Source organism: Ursus maritimus, unplaced genomic scaffold, assembly GCF_017311325.1.
Source record: "Ursus maritimus isolate PB19 unplaced genomic scaffold, ASM1731132v1 scaffold_2, whole genome shotgun sequence".
In the NCBI taxonomy this organism is placed as follows: Eukaryota; Metazoa; Chordata; class Mammalia; order Carnivora; family Ursidae; genus Ursus; species Ursus maritimus.
In genome coordinates this window covers 63,624,328-63,640,834 of record NW_024424452.1, presented here as the reverse complement: position 1 = coordinate 63,640,834, position 16,507 = coordinate 63,624,328, and the positions used below count along the sequence as shown (strand labels likewise).

Genomic DNA, 16,507 nt, shown 5'->3' with positions numbered 1-16,507 from the left:
GCAGATTTTAAGGGCCACGGTGTGCCTGATTTTCTTCAGTCTGTTTCTAAGGTTTTAATTATAATAGGTCAGGCCGTGTATCAGTCAGGGTTCCCCAAAGGGGGCAGGAGAGAAGGACAGAGACAGAGGGAGAAAGAGCAAAAGATGTATTTTAAGAAATTGTCCCCTGCAGTTGTAGAGGCTGGCCAAGCCCCAGATCTGATGAGGGAGGCCAGCGGCCAGAGTCCCAGGCGAGAATTGCCCTCTGCTGACGGAATTCCCTCTGGCTTGGAGGAAGTCTTCTAGTTCTATTCAGGCCTTCAGCTGATTGGATGAGGCCCACCCACCTTATGAAGGGGAATTGGCTTTATTCAAAGTCTGCTGATTTAAATTTTAATCTCATTCAAAAACATCCTCAAAGAAATATCCGGAATTATGTTTGATCAAATATAGGAGCGCTGTGGCCCAGCCAGCTTGACACGTAAAATTAACCAACACAGGATGGATCCCTCTGTATGACGAGAGCTAGAGGGGCCCTAGGACACCACAAAACCTGAGGAAAATGAAAAAAGCATTTGTATGTACATGACTAAACCCACACTTTGCATTGCTTCCTGCAACTTCAGGACCCCTATTTCAAAACCAAAGTAAGCTGTTTCTTGTCTCACTACTTTTCTTTTCTCTGACACCTTCATTTAGGCATTAAGACACTTTGTATTTTAGGTAACAGCTAATGAGCACATTGTGGAAGAGCAGTTAGGAAATTCCTGACGCCATGTCTCGTTTTCCTGCTTTTAATGCAGTGGCTGTTTACACATAAAACTGTTTATACATAAAAAAAATTGGCATTTCCTTGCTTGTATATGCATAATGTGGAATTCTAATTTTAACAGAAGAAACTACTCACGCCTTAGAGTAACACAAAAGGGTTTTAAGTAAGAAGTACAATCAGGTGACAGGCAACAAACATTCTGCTCAAAACAGCAAAAAGCAGGGAATATTCTAGACCCTTGGGAGTTGGCAGGGCGGAGTTAGCCCTGGGGTTGACGGACCCCAGGGCTCATCAGGGTTCTCTCTCTCCCGTGCCCTCTGTGCTCTGCCCTCTCTGCACTGGCGGCCTCCACACACCAGCAGATGTGATCACAGTCTGTTCTCTGGTCCAGCTGAGCGGTCCAGGAGACAGAGAAATATCCCCACGCTCCACCACCAGTTGGGAAAATCCCAAAGATTTCACTCCACAAAGAAGGGCATAAGAGCTTCCGTACTCTTTGCTTCCTGTTTTAAAGCACCCCCCACCACCACCTGTCAAGGATAAAAGTAGGGGAGTATTTTCTTAGAATTCTTCTAGGATGTGAAGGGAAATCACATAAGAACAGGTTTATGGAGAAAGTCAGATCTGTTTCATTTTATGAATAACTGACCCAGTATTCATTTGGTTGGATGGTACCCTCTGTGAAAAAAGCTGGTCAGGCACTGGATTTAAATAAATGTACATTTTTATCAAGTCTAAGCATCTTGATTGGTACTAGCTTTCCTAACAACTCAAAATGGGTCCCAGCTAGTTAATTTTATTTTCCCCCATTGAGACAATTTCATGTCCCTTCCTCTCCGGTCCTACCTGTTGCTAGCTCTACTCTACCCACTGCAGGCCAATATTTTAATATATTTCCTTTTTCTAAAAAAATTCGAAACCTTTCACATTTCGAATGATCCTCAGAACTTGTCCGCCAAAATAGGATCCATTTCCTTACCTCCTTTGTCCCTAAAATAAGCCCTGTAGATAAAATTTCATTATTCATGGCCATTTTCACTGTGACCAAGAGTCAAAGTTAAAAGCTATCACAGGTCCCCAGAAAATGAAAGGCACTCTGACTGATGAAAGAGAGAACTCCTGATGTTTACCTGCATGAAACGGAAACTCCATGGTAACCACGGAGCCGGAGCCGTAGCAAGGCTGCTGGAGGGCGCCTCCCAGGGATCCGGTTCTCACACGGACCTTTCTGAGCCTATGGTCTCTGCACGCGTGCTGAAACGCTCACAGAGATGTGGAGACAGAAGGTAGCTTACAGATCCGTTTACTGCCGTGACACCATAAGATGCCGTATTTTTCTAGCAGTCTTTTTAGTTATTTTTAATCTTAACCAAAAAACTTACTATTAAAACAGCTCTCTTACCTTATAAGCCTTTTTTACTTGAGTATAGTTGCTTATTAAGAATTTTTAGTAATTAAACTAAGGTGAACAAGAATGCAAGCCTTAGAGTCCTCTTGTTTTCTTTATTGAAGATTAATGTCGTACCACTGAAAAATTGTAGACATTGGGAAATGTCTACTTTATTGTCTACAAGTGTTGAATCTCTCACGTGTGCCTAATTTTTAAAAATCAACCTCAACAGTTACTTCAGAGTTCAAAGTTCAGATATGACGCCTAGTACTTCACCTAGGCCTTTTCTGTTTCTTTGGTGGAAATTCAGTGTCCTTGTCCCTCAGGCCCTGTGCTCCCGTTAGCATCTTCTTTCATAACACTTCTCACAGTTGTAATCATGCGTGTGTTTGTGTGATTATCTGTGTAACACGCTTCCCTCCGCTAAGCTGTGCGTTCCAATGGAGGAGAAAACATGTCCACCTTTGTTTATTTCTGTATTCCTGATACGCAGCATTCTACCCAGCATACAGTAGGTGCTCAAGAGATGCTGAATGAATAAATGAAAGAAAGAACAGAGAAAATTTAAGCCGTTCAGTTCAGTCCTATTAATAATTAAGTCACAGCGTATGTGCTGCTCGTTGGGTTGAAATTGTTGCCCAGTGATAGAACTTGAGTTCCCAGAGGTTGAGGCTAGGTCAAGAGAGGGCAGATTGGAAGACTTACCAAAGATAGTGTAAAATGAATGATTCAGGTAAGTTAAAGCCAAGTCAAAATCTACTGAAGAAAGCCCAAGAGCAAAGTAATGGGAGGCAACAAGGGAAAACCAAGTCCATCCAACGGGTCCAGGTATAGAGCCACCAGTGAACATTAAGAAAAGATAGAATCTGAGTGAAAACATGTCCGGAACAAAACACATGTGAATTTAGAGATACTGGTGAGGTTGGTGATGAGCCTGAAAATTGGCTCAGTTAAGCATCTGTATCTACCCTCTTCTGATTTCAAGAGTTTCTTCCAAACCTGTCTGGTAACTTTAATTTTGTGGGCTCATGAAGTTGTATTATGTGCTTATCTTTCTTCCTCATGTCCAAAGAAAAAGTGCTCCATAGCTCATATTAAGTCCCTTATTTTAAAATAGTAATTCTTTGCTATTAAAGAAAAAGTTATTTGTCTTCTCCCTGGAGTTGACATGTGAGATGTCTCACCCTCAGGTGAAGATTTTTTTTGTCTCTTCAAGTCTCCAAACCTTTAATTGTACTGACTAAGCAATAGGTCTTTTTTTTTTTTTTTAAGATTTTATTTACTTGAGACAGAGAGCAAGCATGAGCAGGGGGGAGGGGGAGAGGGAGAGGGAGGGAGAGGGAGAGGCAGACTTCCTGCTGAGCAGGGAGTCTGACACGGGGCTCCATCCCAGGAGCCCAGGATCATGACCTGAGCTGAAGGCAGACGCTTCACCGACTGAGCCACCCAGGTGTCCCTGTAATAGTCTTTCTCAAAAAAGAATATTCCTAAGTAGTAGGTTTGACCTTTTGACAAAATACATCAAGAATTCCAAAGTGAAAACTTTGGGGTCACTGATGTTGCGAGGCACCCAGTGGCACCAGTGGCAAGACCAGCATGGTGAGGTAAATAACCAATGCTGAGTTGGGAAGGGTGGAGCACTCCGGGGTGTCTTTGATCACAGTCGCAGAGACTAAATCAACAATGGAATTGTTAACCTGGTCTCTCTCCTCAGTATTCCATTCTGTAAAACAAATCATTTTCATTTTCTCTTGGCTTATTAACTTTTTATTCTATTCTATATCCACCCCTGTTTTATTCTGAAATCAGTACTTATTGAATGTTATATAGTATTGCTGCTCCCCCACTTGGTACTCTCAGTCCACCCCCAGATCTTAGTATCAGACTTACTATGTTCTTTCCATATAATCAATTATTCTGTCAAAGTTAATAATCTAGCCACATATTTTTTCAAAGAGCTGTTTTATATTCATACGATATTTATGATAACAGTGCCTTTGAATTTTAATAAGAAGCTTCATCAAATATGCAGCAAAGTTTTGAGTTACCTTGCTGAATATATAACACAAAATTACCTTTTAGAAAGTCTGTGACTGTAAATGGTATTTTGTCCTAACGTATTTCTTTTTTACTTTCATATAGTCTGTCTATGGTTTACAAAATGACATTAGAAGTCACAGTCCTACCCACACACCCACACCAGAAACTAAACCTCCAACAGAAGAGGAGTTACAACAACAGGTGGGTCAACCTATAAAATGACCTGCTGAGGTTACGGAGTAGCAGCTATGAAGAGTACATGCTGAACGTTCATGGCAGGGGTTTTCAAAAGGTTATTGGTATGGTTGACTGTTTCATAGAGAAGAGTTGCAGTTAAAAGGTAGTGAAATCATTTAATTTTAAGATATGTAGTCACCTGGAAATGTGTCAATATATGGAGATGGTTTTCAAATCTCTTTGCTCTTCAATTCCCTGAATCCTGTGTCCTCTAACCAGTTTTTAAAACAGGGGTACACCGATGTTTCGGTGTCTCCATTTCAAGAGCTCTTCTTGAAGAATGAGGAGACAAGAAGCTGGTGACGTAGAGTCATGTGTTTTACGTTTCCAGTCATGTGACATGACCTTCGCAGAATGTTCTTTCTTGTTCTTCCAGTACTGCTCTCCATAAGCCTCTGGAAGTTCTCTCTCACTAACACTGGTGTACGGTTATGGTATACGTCATGTCTTGTTTCACCAATTGATCAAAAGTTTTGGCTCCAAGGAATATTTCAAAGCAAACAGCAGTGTCTCTTATATCAAATAATAGTGAAATCTCTTGGTTGGCTTGGTCATGGAGCTTTTTCCCCTTTTGATTCTTTTCCCCTGATATTTTATTGTGATATGGTTTATCAATAGTGTAATAATACTTTTTCTGGTATATTTATAATCACCATGAGCAGAAAGTAATTTAGAGAGTTTTAAAATTTTCCATATGTGATTATGTCCACGTATTTGTCCTGAAATGTTGATAAAATTATTCCCAAAACACAGATCATTGATGTTTTCTTGGGCTAGTATTAAGAAGTAGGATTTACTTTGCAATTATAGTACAAACGTAATACAAATAACAAATATGTTTATTTTCTGAATTTAATATTGGGGGTGATTCTGATTTGGTTATTCACTATGAATAAATGTTTACACTACGGCCATACCACCCTGAACACGCCTGATCTCGTCTGGATAAATGTTGACAATCTCTAGAACACTTTTTAAATAAAGTTACATTTTGTTAAAGCATGCAGAATGTTCAAATTCATTGCTGTTCTAAAGTGATATTGGCTATGTTTATATTCAAACACCTTAATTTTCAGAGCCATCTCATTTGATTTTCAGACTTAGAAATTTTACTTAGAACACACTCCTACTTAGAATTGCCCATTCCATCAGAATTTAGAGTGGAAAATATGAGAATGTCACCGCTTATTTAACTACTTCTTTAACTCTTTTCAGATTAAATATTGGCAAATACAGTTAGATAGACATCGGTTAAAAATGTCAAAAGTTGCTGATAGGTAAGTATTTCTAGATGCCCATATAAATAAAAAAATTTCATGTGACGGTCAAATGTGCTAAAAATGGAATCCTGTAAGAAATGTTATTTTGTTTTTTCCTTTTTTGCACATAGAAAACTTCCAAAGAACTCTTCTGTTATAGTTTAAATGACAGAATGATCATTACTATCTTCAATCTGTAGAGATCCAATCCGGTGCAACCAGAATCAGATATAGAAGATAATGCCAAGGAGTTGAATTTTTCACTCCTGCTGAGACAAATGAAACTTCCAATTTATCAAGTTACTTTTTGGCAACTTAGAACCTCTATGTAAATTCATCTTAACATCCACACTTTTCAGTTACTGCATGACTTCAGAATTTGAATTAAACACAGATTTTAGATATTTTCCTTTTCTTCATTTAAATCTGTTATTAATGGCACTTGTCTTCTTTACTTTGAAGCACTGCCAAATCCTACCTCTCCAACGTCTTTCCTCTCCTCTCCGTCTTTTTCTTCTCTTTCATTTTTGGATACAGATTTTTTCTTGAAAATGTTAATGATTCCCCCTTTACCTAATTTCTGTAAATACCTTTGACAAAAATTCCCTTGTCACTGTTCTTCAAGTTGGCTAAAATCAGTTCAGCTGTGGGTGGACTGGTTGACCAAAGAACGGACTCTTGGCACTGCTTTCGCACACTGGCCTCTTCCATTTTGCTTCATCTGAATGGAGGGATGTTGCCTCTCTTGAATTAGGCATGGGTAGACATGGTCTCCGTAGCCACATTTGCCTTCCACGATGCACAATAAGTTAATGTGTGTAAGTTACTGAAACATAAAAACTGCCATTGGATTTTACTCTATAAGCAAGCAATTCCTTGGCCAGACCTTCTTATATTGTATTCCTTATTCTGGGCGGGGTATAACTTGAGCCAAAACAACTAAGGAAAATGAAAATGTTTTTTCTCTCTAGTCTGTTAGGCTACACAGAACAATATTTAGAATATGACCCATTTCTTGTGCCACCTGACCCTTCTAACCCATGGCTGTCTGATGATACTACTTTCTGGGAACTTGAAGCAAGGTATGTGACATGTTTTCTCTTCAAATATTTCACTTATTTCGGGGTTTGGTTGAAATAGGAAGAATTCTATAGCTGATAATAGGAAGGTCATTTTTACTCTGTGTCTCTATCAGCCCATGATACAAAGTTCTCGTTCAAGGTAATGGTTTTTAAACCTTAGATACTTCCATTTGTATTCAGATTTGCATTTCTGGAGGACTGGCACAGAATTAGAGGGATGAGAGTTTCAGAATAGACTATTCAGAGTTGAGATCTTCAGTTCTTAAAATTTAGTGCGTTGTTTTTAGCTTTTCTGAAAATCCACAGGGCCACAAGGCCCCTGTATTCAAGCAAAATGAATGCTAAATCCATACTTATTTAAGCCCAATACGAGTATGCCTTTATAAGTTCTATTTTAAAATAAAATGAACTTACCAAAAACACTAAGAGAATCTGACAAGAGACTGACTTCTTAAGAAAACCGCAGCACAGTTTCAGACTTCCTGGTTTCCTTCCTGAGGAGGGAAGACTTGGATCACTATCTTGACAGAGTCAGGCAAAGAGCAATGCCTCACTTTACAGAGTGAGGACTTGGTACTTAGTGGCACTTCACTAAACTGTGTTGATGGACCTTTTCCTTCTTTTACCCCCATCCAGTGTTCTTAAATGTTTGACAAGTGCAGACTCTTCATCCCTACGTTCTAGATCTTATAGATGAGGAATTTGGGCCCCAGAATGTTGTGACTCAGCTAGGATTAGGTCCCACATTTCAACAGCAGACTCATTACCAGAATCGAAGCCTTTGGTTCCCGATGCATTTTCCCCCAGTACAATACAGTACAACATACCCCTGAAGACTGCATTGTATACTGGCTAAGAAATGAGCTTTGAGGTCAAAATGTCTAGAATATTGCCCCTTATTACCTGTCGGACATTGGCAAATTGTAACTCTCTTTGTGTCTTGATTTCTTCATCTACATAGTGACAACATGACAGTACTTGTCTCATAAAGTTGCAGAAAAAAATCTAAAAGAGAGAATCCATTTCGAGCACTTAGCACCTAATACTCAATAAACATTGGACACGACTGTTAATGCCTGACATGTATCTCAACGTAATTTCACGCAAAACCGTCAGTCACAGATTTTTTTTTTTCTGAAAGATATGCGTGGGACCTTCAAGGTAGGGAACTGTCATTGCAGAAGATAGAATTGGTAACGAAAGGAATATATTTGGCTTTATCTCCCGTAGCAAAGAACCAAGCCAGCAGAGGGTAAAACGATGGGGTTTTGGCATGGATGAAGCACTGAAAGACCCAGTTGGGAGAGAACAGTTCCTTAAATTTCTAGAGTCAGAATTCAGCTCAGAAAATTTAAGGTAAGACACATTGTTTGTATCTTACTCTGTGTCAGAGACACTTACTGTGGTATGTCCGGTTATTAGCACTAAATAGACCAGTTACTCTCTTACCAACATGATGACGATATGAACCCATTGAATTTCTGCCTCTTGACGGAAGGAAAAAGCTAACAATGGCAAAGCCTGTTACAGCATTCTCAATTCCTTAAAATAGTTTATTTTTACACTATCTCTTGATCTTTTAAGTATATAAATTTGATGCATTTGAAATGGACTCCGTAAAGAAGTGTAACACTTGGACTAATGTTTGGCAAAATGAGGAATGGCCAATAATAGTTATGCAGTTAAATAATATCATTATTTATCAATATTGGTCTTCTTTGCATATTGCTTCCTACCTGGGTTAGGTCTCGGAAGGAGATTTGGGTGCCTACGAAAAACAACTTGAAACAAAACTACGGGTCAGCTCATCCACTCTGCACACTTACGTGCGGCCTCGGGGCAGTCGAGAGCCGCACCACACCGAGCTGTTAGTGAAAGAGGGGTGTGCATCCCACCCATCCGTTGGGAACATGATCCTTATATATTTTAGAGATTTTTCTAACTTCAGAGGCACCTGGAAATTGAATTTTTAAATGTGAGACACTGCAATAGGTTTTAGTGTCTGTTTAAGATCACTGAAGTGAGTGATAACTTTCCACTACGTAAAAATGTTTTTCCATGAACTCTTTCATTCATTATTCTTTTGAAACACGATACCCTAATTTACTTTCCCATGACTTACACAGTCCTGTGAAATTCATTTACAGAAAGGTCTCAGCATTCATTTATTTTCATTGGAACACTACGGCTCCAGACAGTGTCACATTCTTTTCAGATGATTTAACAGATACCAGTACCAAACCATTCAGAAATAAGGTAGAACTTTGACAGATGTCCTGTGGTTTAAGCAAGATGACCGCAGACGGAACCTGGAGGGATGTTATTATATATGCAAGTCTGTCGTGAATTGTTGGGATGCAGCTTTGTATTCTTTCACGTTTGTAGGAGCCCTTCTTGACAGAGTTTTTACAAGATCTACAGTCGCTAAGGATTGTTTTCTTCATGGAGGCCACATCATCAATTATTGAGTATAAGAATGCATTAAAAAAATAGAGCAGAGATAAAGAATATTTTTTTAGCCTTTTAGTGGATGGGGAGGTGGAATTGCCTCGAATTCTGTAAGTTTTTAAATAAGTCCTGACATCATTGGTATCATGAAGAAGAAATAAACAAATAATGAGCCTCACCAGTATCACCTAACCAAATAAAAATGGTTCTTGATCTCCTCAAAATTACAGCCTAGTGGTGGATACAGAGAAGAAAAGAGATCACAACACAAAGTGGTGGTTATTTAGGTCAGAGAAGTACAGAGGGACCGCCAACCCAGAGCTGGAGGTCAGCAAAGGCATCCCAGAGGAGATGGCTTTAGGCTATGACCTGGACGTCAGGAGAAAACCAGGCCAGAATTCCACCTCCCCGTCCATAAAACAAAGAGGGAAGAAGCTTTAGGCAAAGGAAAGAGTACGTTCATACTCTCTTTCAAGAATTAATTGAATCACTGCTGATTCCTCAGTTCAAGCCTTAACCATTTCTTATCTCGCTAATTCTATGCCATGAAAGTTTTCGAGCTAAGTTATTTCATCTAAGAAATATGACATATTTTGTGAGTATATTATAATTATACCCACTACTGCTCTAAGTATGCCATGCTGTATTTTGTGTTTACTGTTTCTGATTATCACACATCTAATCATCACAACAAAAACGAAGTGTAGGTAAGCAAAATATGTCTGCGGGAAGCTAGTCGTCTTGTCCAAGTCAGATTGGCTAGTAATTGGCGTTCTTGGCGTTCTGTAAACCTCTACAGGCTACACTCCATTGCTCCCCAAATCTGAGCCCCGCTTCTTCCGCTTAGGTATCTGGCGTAACAGATTGAGGGACACGGAACAGTCTGGTTCGCAGGCAGGGCTAATTGAGCTTAAGTAAGTCTCAGCGCGTCTCCCCAGGTAGCGGCCTGTAAGTACCTGCTCTTCACACAAGTGTGACGCATACGAGCATTTCTTCAAGTATTAAGACAGAGGAAAAGGTCGAGAAATACTGCTTGTTGACGACGACTTATTCCTCAGACACAACCTCTGCTGTCCGTTGGTGTGTCTTTGCTCATTTTCCAGATGAAGCACGCAGCCTAGCGTAAGGACTGAGCACACCTAGGAATGTGAGTTTTGTTGTTGAGGGTTTGAAACTATGTCAGGCCCTCAAAAGTGCCTTTTACATCATTTGTCTTATTTAATCTAATGGAAGCCTGATGAGATAGACATTATCATCCCATTTTCCTGATGAAGACCTCAAGGCTCAAAGACATTAAGACACCTACTTCTTCATATTCCAGGTACCATATAGTGAGGAGGGGCGGGATTTTACCGGAGCCCTTTCCTTGCTGCTAACTTATCATAGCACTTACAGTAAGGCCGAGAATAACAAAGGCGATGGTGCGCTTAGGGAGAGACGTGAGCGGGTGGTTAGGAGCAAGTCCTCTGCTGCGGATTACCCAGGGGCAAACCCTAGCTGTGAAACTCATCCTGCTTATCACACTCCTAGTGGGCAACTTAAATAAGCGACTTAATCTTCGTTATCCTCAGTTGCCTGGTCTTGCAAATGGGGGAAATAATAGCACGGACTCTAGAGCTGTAGGGACTGCGTGAGTTAGTGGGGCTACACCGTGTCCAGCAGTGCCTGCACTTACGTATTAGTGTAGATGTTGTTATTAATACCTTCTCAACGCTAGATTAACTGTTCTGTACTTTTGAGTTCATTAACATGTCACTGCATCTATAACAGCTGTCCTAGGACTCCTTTTTCCAGCCCAGTGCTTGCCCAGCAGGGGGCCCTTTCTTGCTCTGCCCTCCCACACTGTGTCTTTTGCACTATTCCTTGAGAGCCCCTCCTGGGCTTCTTAACATTAGGCAGCCATTTGAATGGTGTATCTTTTTCTCTAGTGGTTCTTGGAAGACAGAAAAATTCTTTTGATTAAGGTGTTAAAAGCATGCTGGAATGCACTAGAATGAGCATTGATGACAACATTCAGCTCACTCAGACGGCATACGGCATTCCTGTTAGATTGCGCGGTGTCACATCTCCTGTTTTGGAGGAGATGGTCTTGGGCCTTCCCTCCTGAAAGCGGTAATGGCAGTGTCATGTGTGAGGCGTGGTCTAAATCTACTGTTACATATATCTACAGGAAAATGATCTCCAGAAACTGAAAGCTCACTACATTGGGTAGTATTTGCGGTTCCAACTCTAGTTGAACTGTTTTATTGCTTATTTCTGACCTTTCATTAATGCCCAATATAACACTTAATAATTACGAAGGTTCTGCTTGTCATATACCTCTCTGAAGACTCCGTAGCCTGTAGTGACCTTCGTCTTTGTGCCCATTGGCCCATCTGCCCATTTCATGCGTGACAACATCTGCCCATTTCATGCGTGACAACATCTGCCATTAGAGCAATAATGGTCCATGTTGAGGATAACAAAGACCTAGTAGTTCCTTTTTCAAGTATTTTTTCATTTTAACAAATTATAATGCTATACATATTCATCTTTTCAATAATATTTCTGGTTCTAACCAAAATCATATAACATAGAGCAAAATTTAAAGAAATGAAACCCATTAATACAATGTGGCCCTTTATTATTAGACTTTGCTTTTTGCTCTTACCAACCAAAATATGTTCTGGGGTTCTTTCCTTACAGTATAGATACTCTATGCAGAAGCATATAAAATGTATTTGTATATTTAGAAGTAAGTCAGTATATATTTGTTTTTTCCGAGCTTCTGAATTGCTATGCCTCTGGAGATTTAAGCCTTTTTCAAACAATGGCATGTGAAAGCTTGTCGCTTCTGTCATTCCATAACTCTCTGAATTAAATAGCCTAAAATTAGTTACTTGCCCCGATTTCTCCAGCTCCAGCCTTTTCTGATCTTGTGTCCAGTCCTCTTTTAATTCCAGTAAAGCTTCACTGTAATTCCCTTGCCAGGTAGAGCAGAAAATCCTCTCCAAACTAACCCTCATTGCTCAAATGGACAAAAGATCCAAAGAATACAGTATAATGCCCTATTTTATCCCCCAAGCAGGTGCTCTATGTCGCTCACTCTAATTCCCTTCAAACTCCACTGCCTTTCTAATAAATGGTTCTTTAGCAGGGCTATTTTTCTCTACTAAAAATTAAGGCGAGCAAACCCTTAAAAGAGATCGTTTTCAATATTTCCTTTTGAAAACTTTGATATCTTTCAATACAACTAATGAAAAAAAAAAAGGCCATACACTGGAAGCCCTCAGAAAAAAAGGAGCTTGTTATTATGCATTCTGGTGAATGGTAGGCTCAGTCAATATTAGAAGAATTTGGAGATTATGAGGCATCACAGTAAATGCCTGGTGTCTCCTTTTGCACAGATTCTGGCTCGCGGTGGAGGACCTGAAGAAAAGGCCTATTAGAGAAGTCCCTTCCCGAGTTCAGGAAATATGGCAAGAATTTCTGGCTCCAGGAGCCCCCAGTGCCATTAACTTGGATTCTAAGAGCTATGACAAAACCACGCAGAATGTGAAGGAGCCTGGGCGATACACATTCGAAGATGCTCAGGTGGGTATGTGGGCGGGCCTCGCGGTAAGTCACGCACCTGCTCCTGGGAGGCTGGCATTGGAGATACTTCTGCTTTATTTTCATTTAATTGGCAGCTAGGCTTAATATTTTCAATTTAAGTAAGTGTACGTAAAAGAACTCCAGTTGACTTAAAAGAAAACAGAGATGCATTCAAACGAACAGTTTCTAGAACCTGGGGACGTCTTACAGATTTGAACGTTTTTACGTGAGCATTTCTTGAAGGGGGGTAGTTGAGGTATTTGAACACTTTTACTTCATTTTCTACTTTCGTCACCCGGTATGTGAGAAAACACTTATCGAACGATGGCCCCATCTCAGTAGCTCATCTTTGAAATCTTAAGGTGTCTTCCAATGTGGAGATTCTAAGGTTCTGACACCCTAAGCTATTCATTATTATGACTGCTCAGAACTGAACTGAGGTAGCCTAAAGTTATGTCACCCTCAAGCCAGTTTTGTCTTTGATGATACAATGAAATCATAGATGTAGGCATGTATGAATTTTCCAAGTTAACTTTTTAATATGTGAAAAGAATAAAATAAAATGTATGTTAAGATATTAATTTCCTAAGACAAATTTACATTAAGATATTAATTTTATTAGTGTTTTTTTCCAAACTAGACATAATTGCCTCTTTCGACATAATCTGAATTTCCACTTTCCCTAAAAAAGTTGTGCTCAAGAAGGAAAATAAACTTGAAATGAGTGGATATTATTTTCCTAATGATGTGCTGAAATTGGCTTTTAAATCGGAACATGCATACTTCTTAATTTCTTAAACCTCTTCTAGAGAAGAATGTTAGTTCTAGGAAGTATCTTGTTTTTCAAATAACAACATTACTAAAATAAACCATAGAAGTTGAAGAAGACACACACACACGCCCTTCCTTATTTGCATTCTCAGTGGAAAGTACGTATCTCCTGACTTTGGTTTAAAGAAATGAGCCATCGTACAGAAAACTAACACAGGTGGAAACAGCTAACCAGACACCCATTGTCTTCAGCTCTGCCATGGCCTTTTATGTGGAAATAATTACAGAGACACATGAGAGAGCGCAGGGCGAAAATTCGAGCCCTGTTGCTTCCTTCTCTGCTGATTTATCTTTCTTTCAGTTCAAGATAAGATTTCAAGCATTTTTCTAGAGCCAACAATGTGTAAAATGTTTGGAATAACCTTCCTAAAGTCTTAAAAAGAACATTTCTTTGTTATCTGTGGCATTTAAAATATTCTTGATTAATAGCTCTTCAATAAGATGAGAAAGCATAATTTTCTATAGAAAACATCACCACCTGACCCTGGGCTTCTTTTTCAGTTAAGTTCAGATATTTAACTCCAGTTTCTGCTGGGTTTTTTAACCTCATCTTCAAAAATATAGTAATAGAAATCCCTGGCATTATTTAAGAAAAGACACAGTGTAATGGTTAAGAAAGTAGATTCTGGAGCTAAATTGCCTGAGTTCTAGTCGGAGCTCTGCTTTGTATCCTTGTCCTTCATATTTAAAATGGATGTAACAATGGTCCCCAGCCTCCTGACGTTCCGTTGAGTCTTCCACTAACTGGTAGAGGCAAGCCCTGGAAGTGTGCCTGGCGTGCGCTCGGTCAGATCTGAGCACTTACCTTGCTTACCCCCCTTCTTTGCTAAACGTATGTCATCCCTTTAATCCTCACCTTAGTTTACAAATTAGAAAACTAAGACTCAGCAAGATGAACGAATTGGCCTAAATGTCTATGTTTCTATGTGGCAGGCCTTGAGCACAATAAAATCTGAATCCCAAAATGCTTAACTCCAAAGGGAGACATCACCCCACTTTTCCAATGACAGTTTCTGATAGGGTCCTCTTGGAGATGAGCCTTGGGCTAGATATTGAGCAAGAGTAACTCCAAATTATGGCCAGTGTGTTTAAGACCAGGGAAACCGAGTCATTTCTTAAAATATATATTCTGTGCAAACAAAAAGAGATCGGGACATCCAGGCTACTCTCCACATCTAACTGGTATTTCACTGGACTAGAAAGATGAAGGAGTGCTTATGCTCCATTGAGCTTCAGTGGCTTAAAGCAGAATCTCCCTAGATCGGGCCAGCAGTGACTTGGATGAATGCATTTTTTTCCTTGATTTCTTTGTCTACCAATATTCATCATCAAGATAGAACACAGCAGACTGATTAGGATTAAATGATTAAATATGTACCTAATCTTTCACTGAAGGAGTTCTTTTAAAAAGCATACAGATTGGGAGGTTTAGCAATTAAATATCACCAAATTTATTTTTGGACTTGTGCTCTGGCCCGAAGTGGATGTAGATGACAATTTTCCATATAATTTGCACCAAAGAAATGATTCATCCGGGCTGTCTCCCTCCTCCAAGTATATGTAGGTGCCAAAGGTATCTAGGACGATGACTCGATCTTGCCTTCCTGTCGGCTCACTTCTGGCCTGGAATAATTTCAAGAGATAGCAGATTTATATTCTTAGATGACCTCTATAGATCAACCACCTGACCTGAAATCACTTCCTGACGTTCCATTGACTGAATTCCATTGTTTTAAAGGACTGGATGTGATCTGCATCTTCTGTGGCTCTCAAACCAGTTCAAATATTGATCCGTGAATAAAATAATAAACTTGAAGATTTAGATGTTCTGTAAACACAAAGTATTTCTCACCAACATTATCACTATTAATTTTAGCTGCTTCCAGATTTGTTCTTGGACCATATCCTGTATTCTGATCACAGTATTTGATTTTCCCTGAGAAATAATAAAGAAGCACCTCAACCATTATGTCTTTTTAGGAGCACATTTACAAATTGATGAAAAGTGATTCATACCCACGCTTCATAAGATCCAGTGCCTATCAAGAGCTTCTACAGGCAAAGAAAAAGGTATTGGTTCTTTGTGACCTTTTCCGATCTGGTTCTCAGTTATAATTATATGGAGTAGTGCCTTCTGCTGAGCCCAGGGTATTGGACAAATGGTAAGTGAACACACTCCAAGACCTTCCCCAAACCTTTGCATTTTATAAGGGCCATTTAAGGTGTGTTTGTTTTTGTTGGTTGGTTGCTTATTTTCTTTTTTGTTTTGTTTGTTTCTGCAGATGTTCATGCTTTACAAGGTTTTATAGAAGCTGTTTTCATGTTTCATGTTAGTCTTCTGTATGTCTAGTTTAAGGAAATAAAAATGAGAATAATGAAAAGGAAAGAACAACATCATTAGGTCAAAAACTTGAAGAGGGTTTTCTCTGTCCAGTAAGCTTAAGTGTATGTTTTTGGCCACATACCCCATAACTAAATATAGACTCATATTTTTCAATGGTAGCTGTCAAAATGCAGTAATGTTTGCTTCGGGGTATTTTAATTTGATATTTCTCCTGGATTACACAGTATCCCTAGGATAAATTTTACATACCTAAGAAGGTAGCCAAACACATTTTGGAAGAGCTGCAGTAGACCTCATTATTCAATTAATGTTTATAATCAATGTAAACAAGAAAACAGGATATGGAAAATCTGAATATAAAAATCAACACCATTCATTATTTTTAATGTTAAAATAGTCCATAACTTCTTAAAATTTTGAGATTAAATTGAATTTTCTGTGATTCGTGACTGTCATGTAGGCTAATGGGAGTTTTCAAAGTCCACGGCCTTTGCAGCTGGAAGCGGATACTCTGTCTTTGCAGGTGCCCTGTACAGCTGCTGCTAGCCACAT

The 16,507-nt window shown here is 39.4% G+C and overlaps 1 protein-coding gene across 6 annotated transcripts in view; it reads left to right on the top strand.

Moving 5' to 3' along the window:
* RGS7 (regulator of G protein signaling 7) overlaps nucleotides 1–16,507 on the top strand; it is a 530,023-nt gene that overhangs the window by 492,249 nt on the left and 21,267 nt on the right. For all 6 annotated transcript variants that reach the window (XM_008694602.2, XM_008694610.2, XM_040636051.1 and 3 more), the window contains 6 exons: nucleotides 4,284–4,382; nucleotides 5,634–5,695; nucleotides 6,649–6,759; nucleotides 7,990–8,115; nucleotides 12,594–12,780; nucleotides 15,592–15,681. In XM_008694602.2, coding sequence (XP_008692824.1) covers nucleotides 4,284–4,382; nucleotides 5,634–5,695; nucleotides 6,649–6,759; nucleotides 7,990–8,115; nucleotides 12,594–12,780; nucleotides 15,592–15,681 — 675 coding nt within the window. The remainder of the gene's footprint in view (nucleotides 1–4,283; nucleotides 4,383–5,633; nucleotides 5,696–6,648; nucleotides 6,760–7,989; nucleotides 8,116–12,593; nucleotides 12,781–15,591; nucleotides 15,682–16,507) is intronic.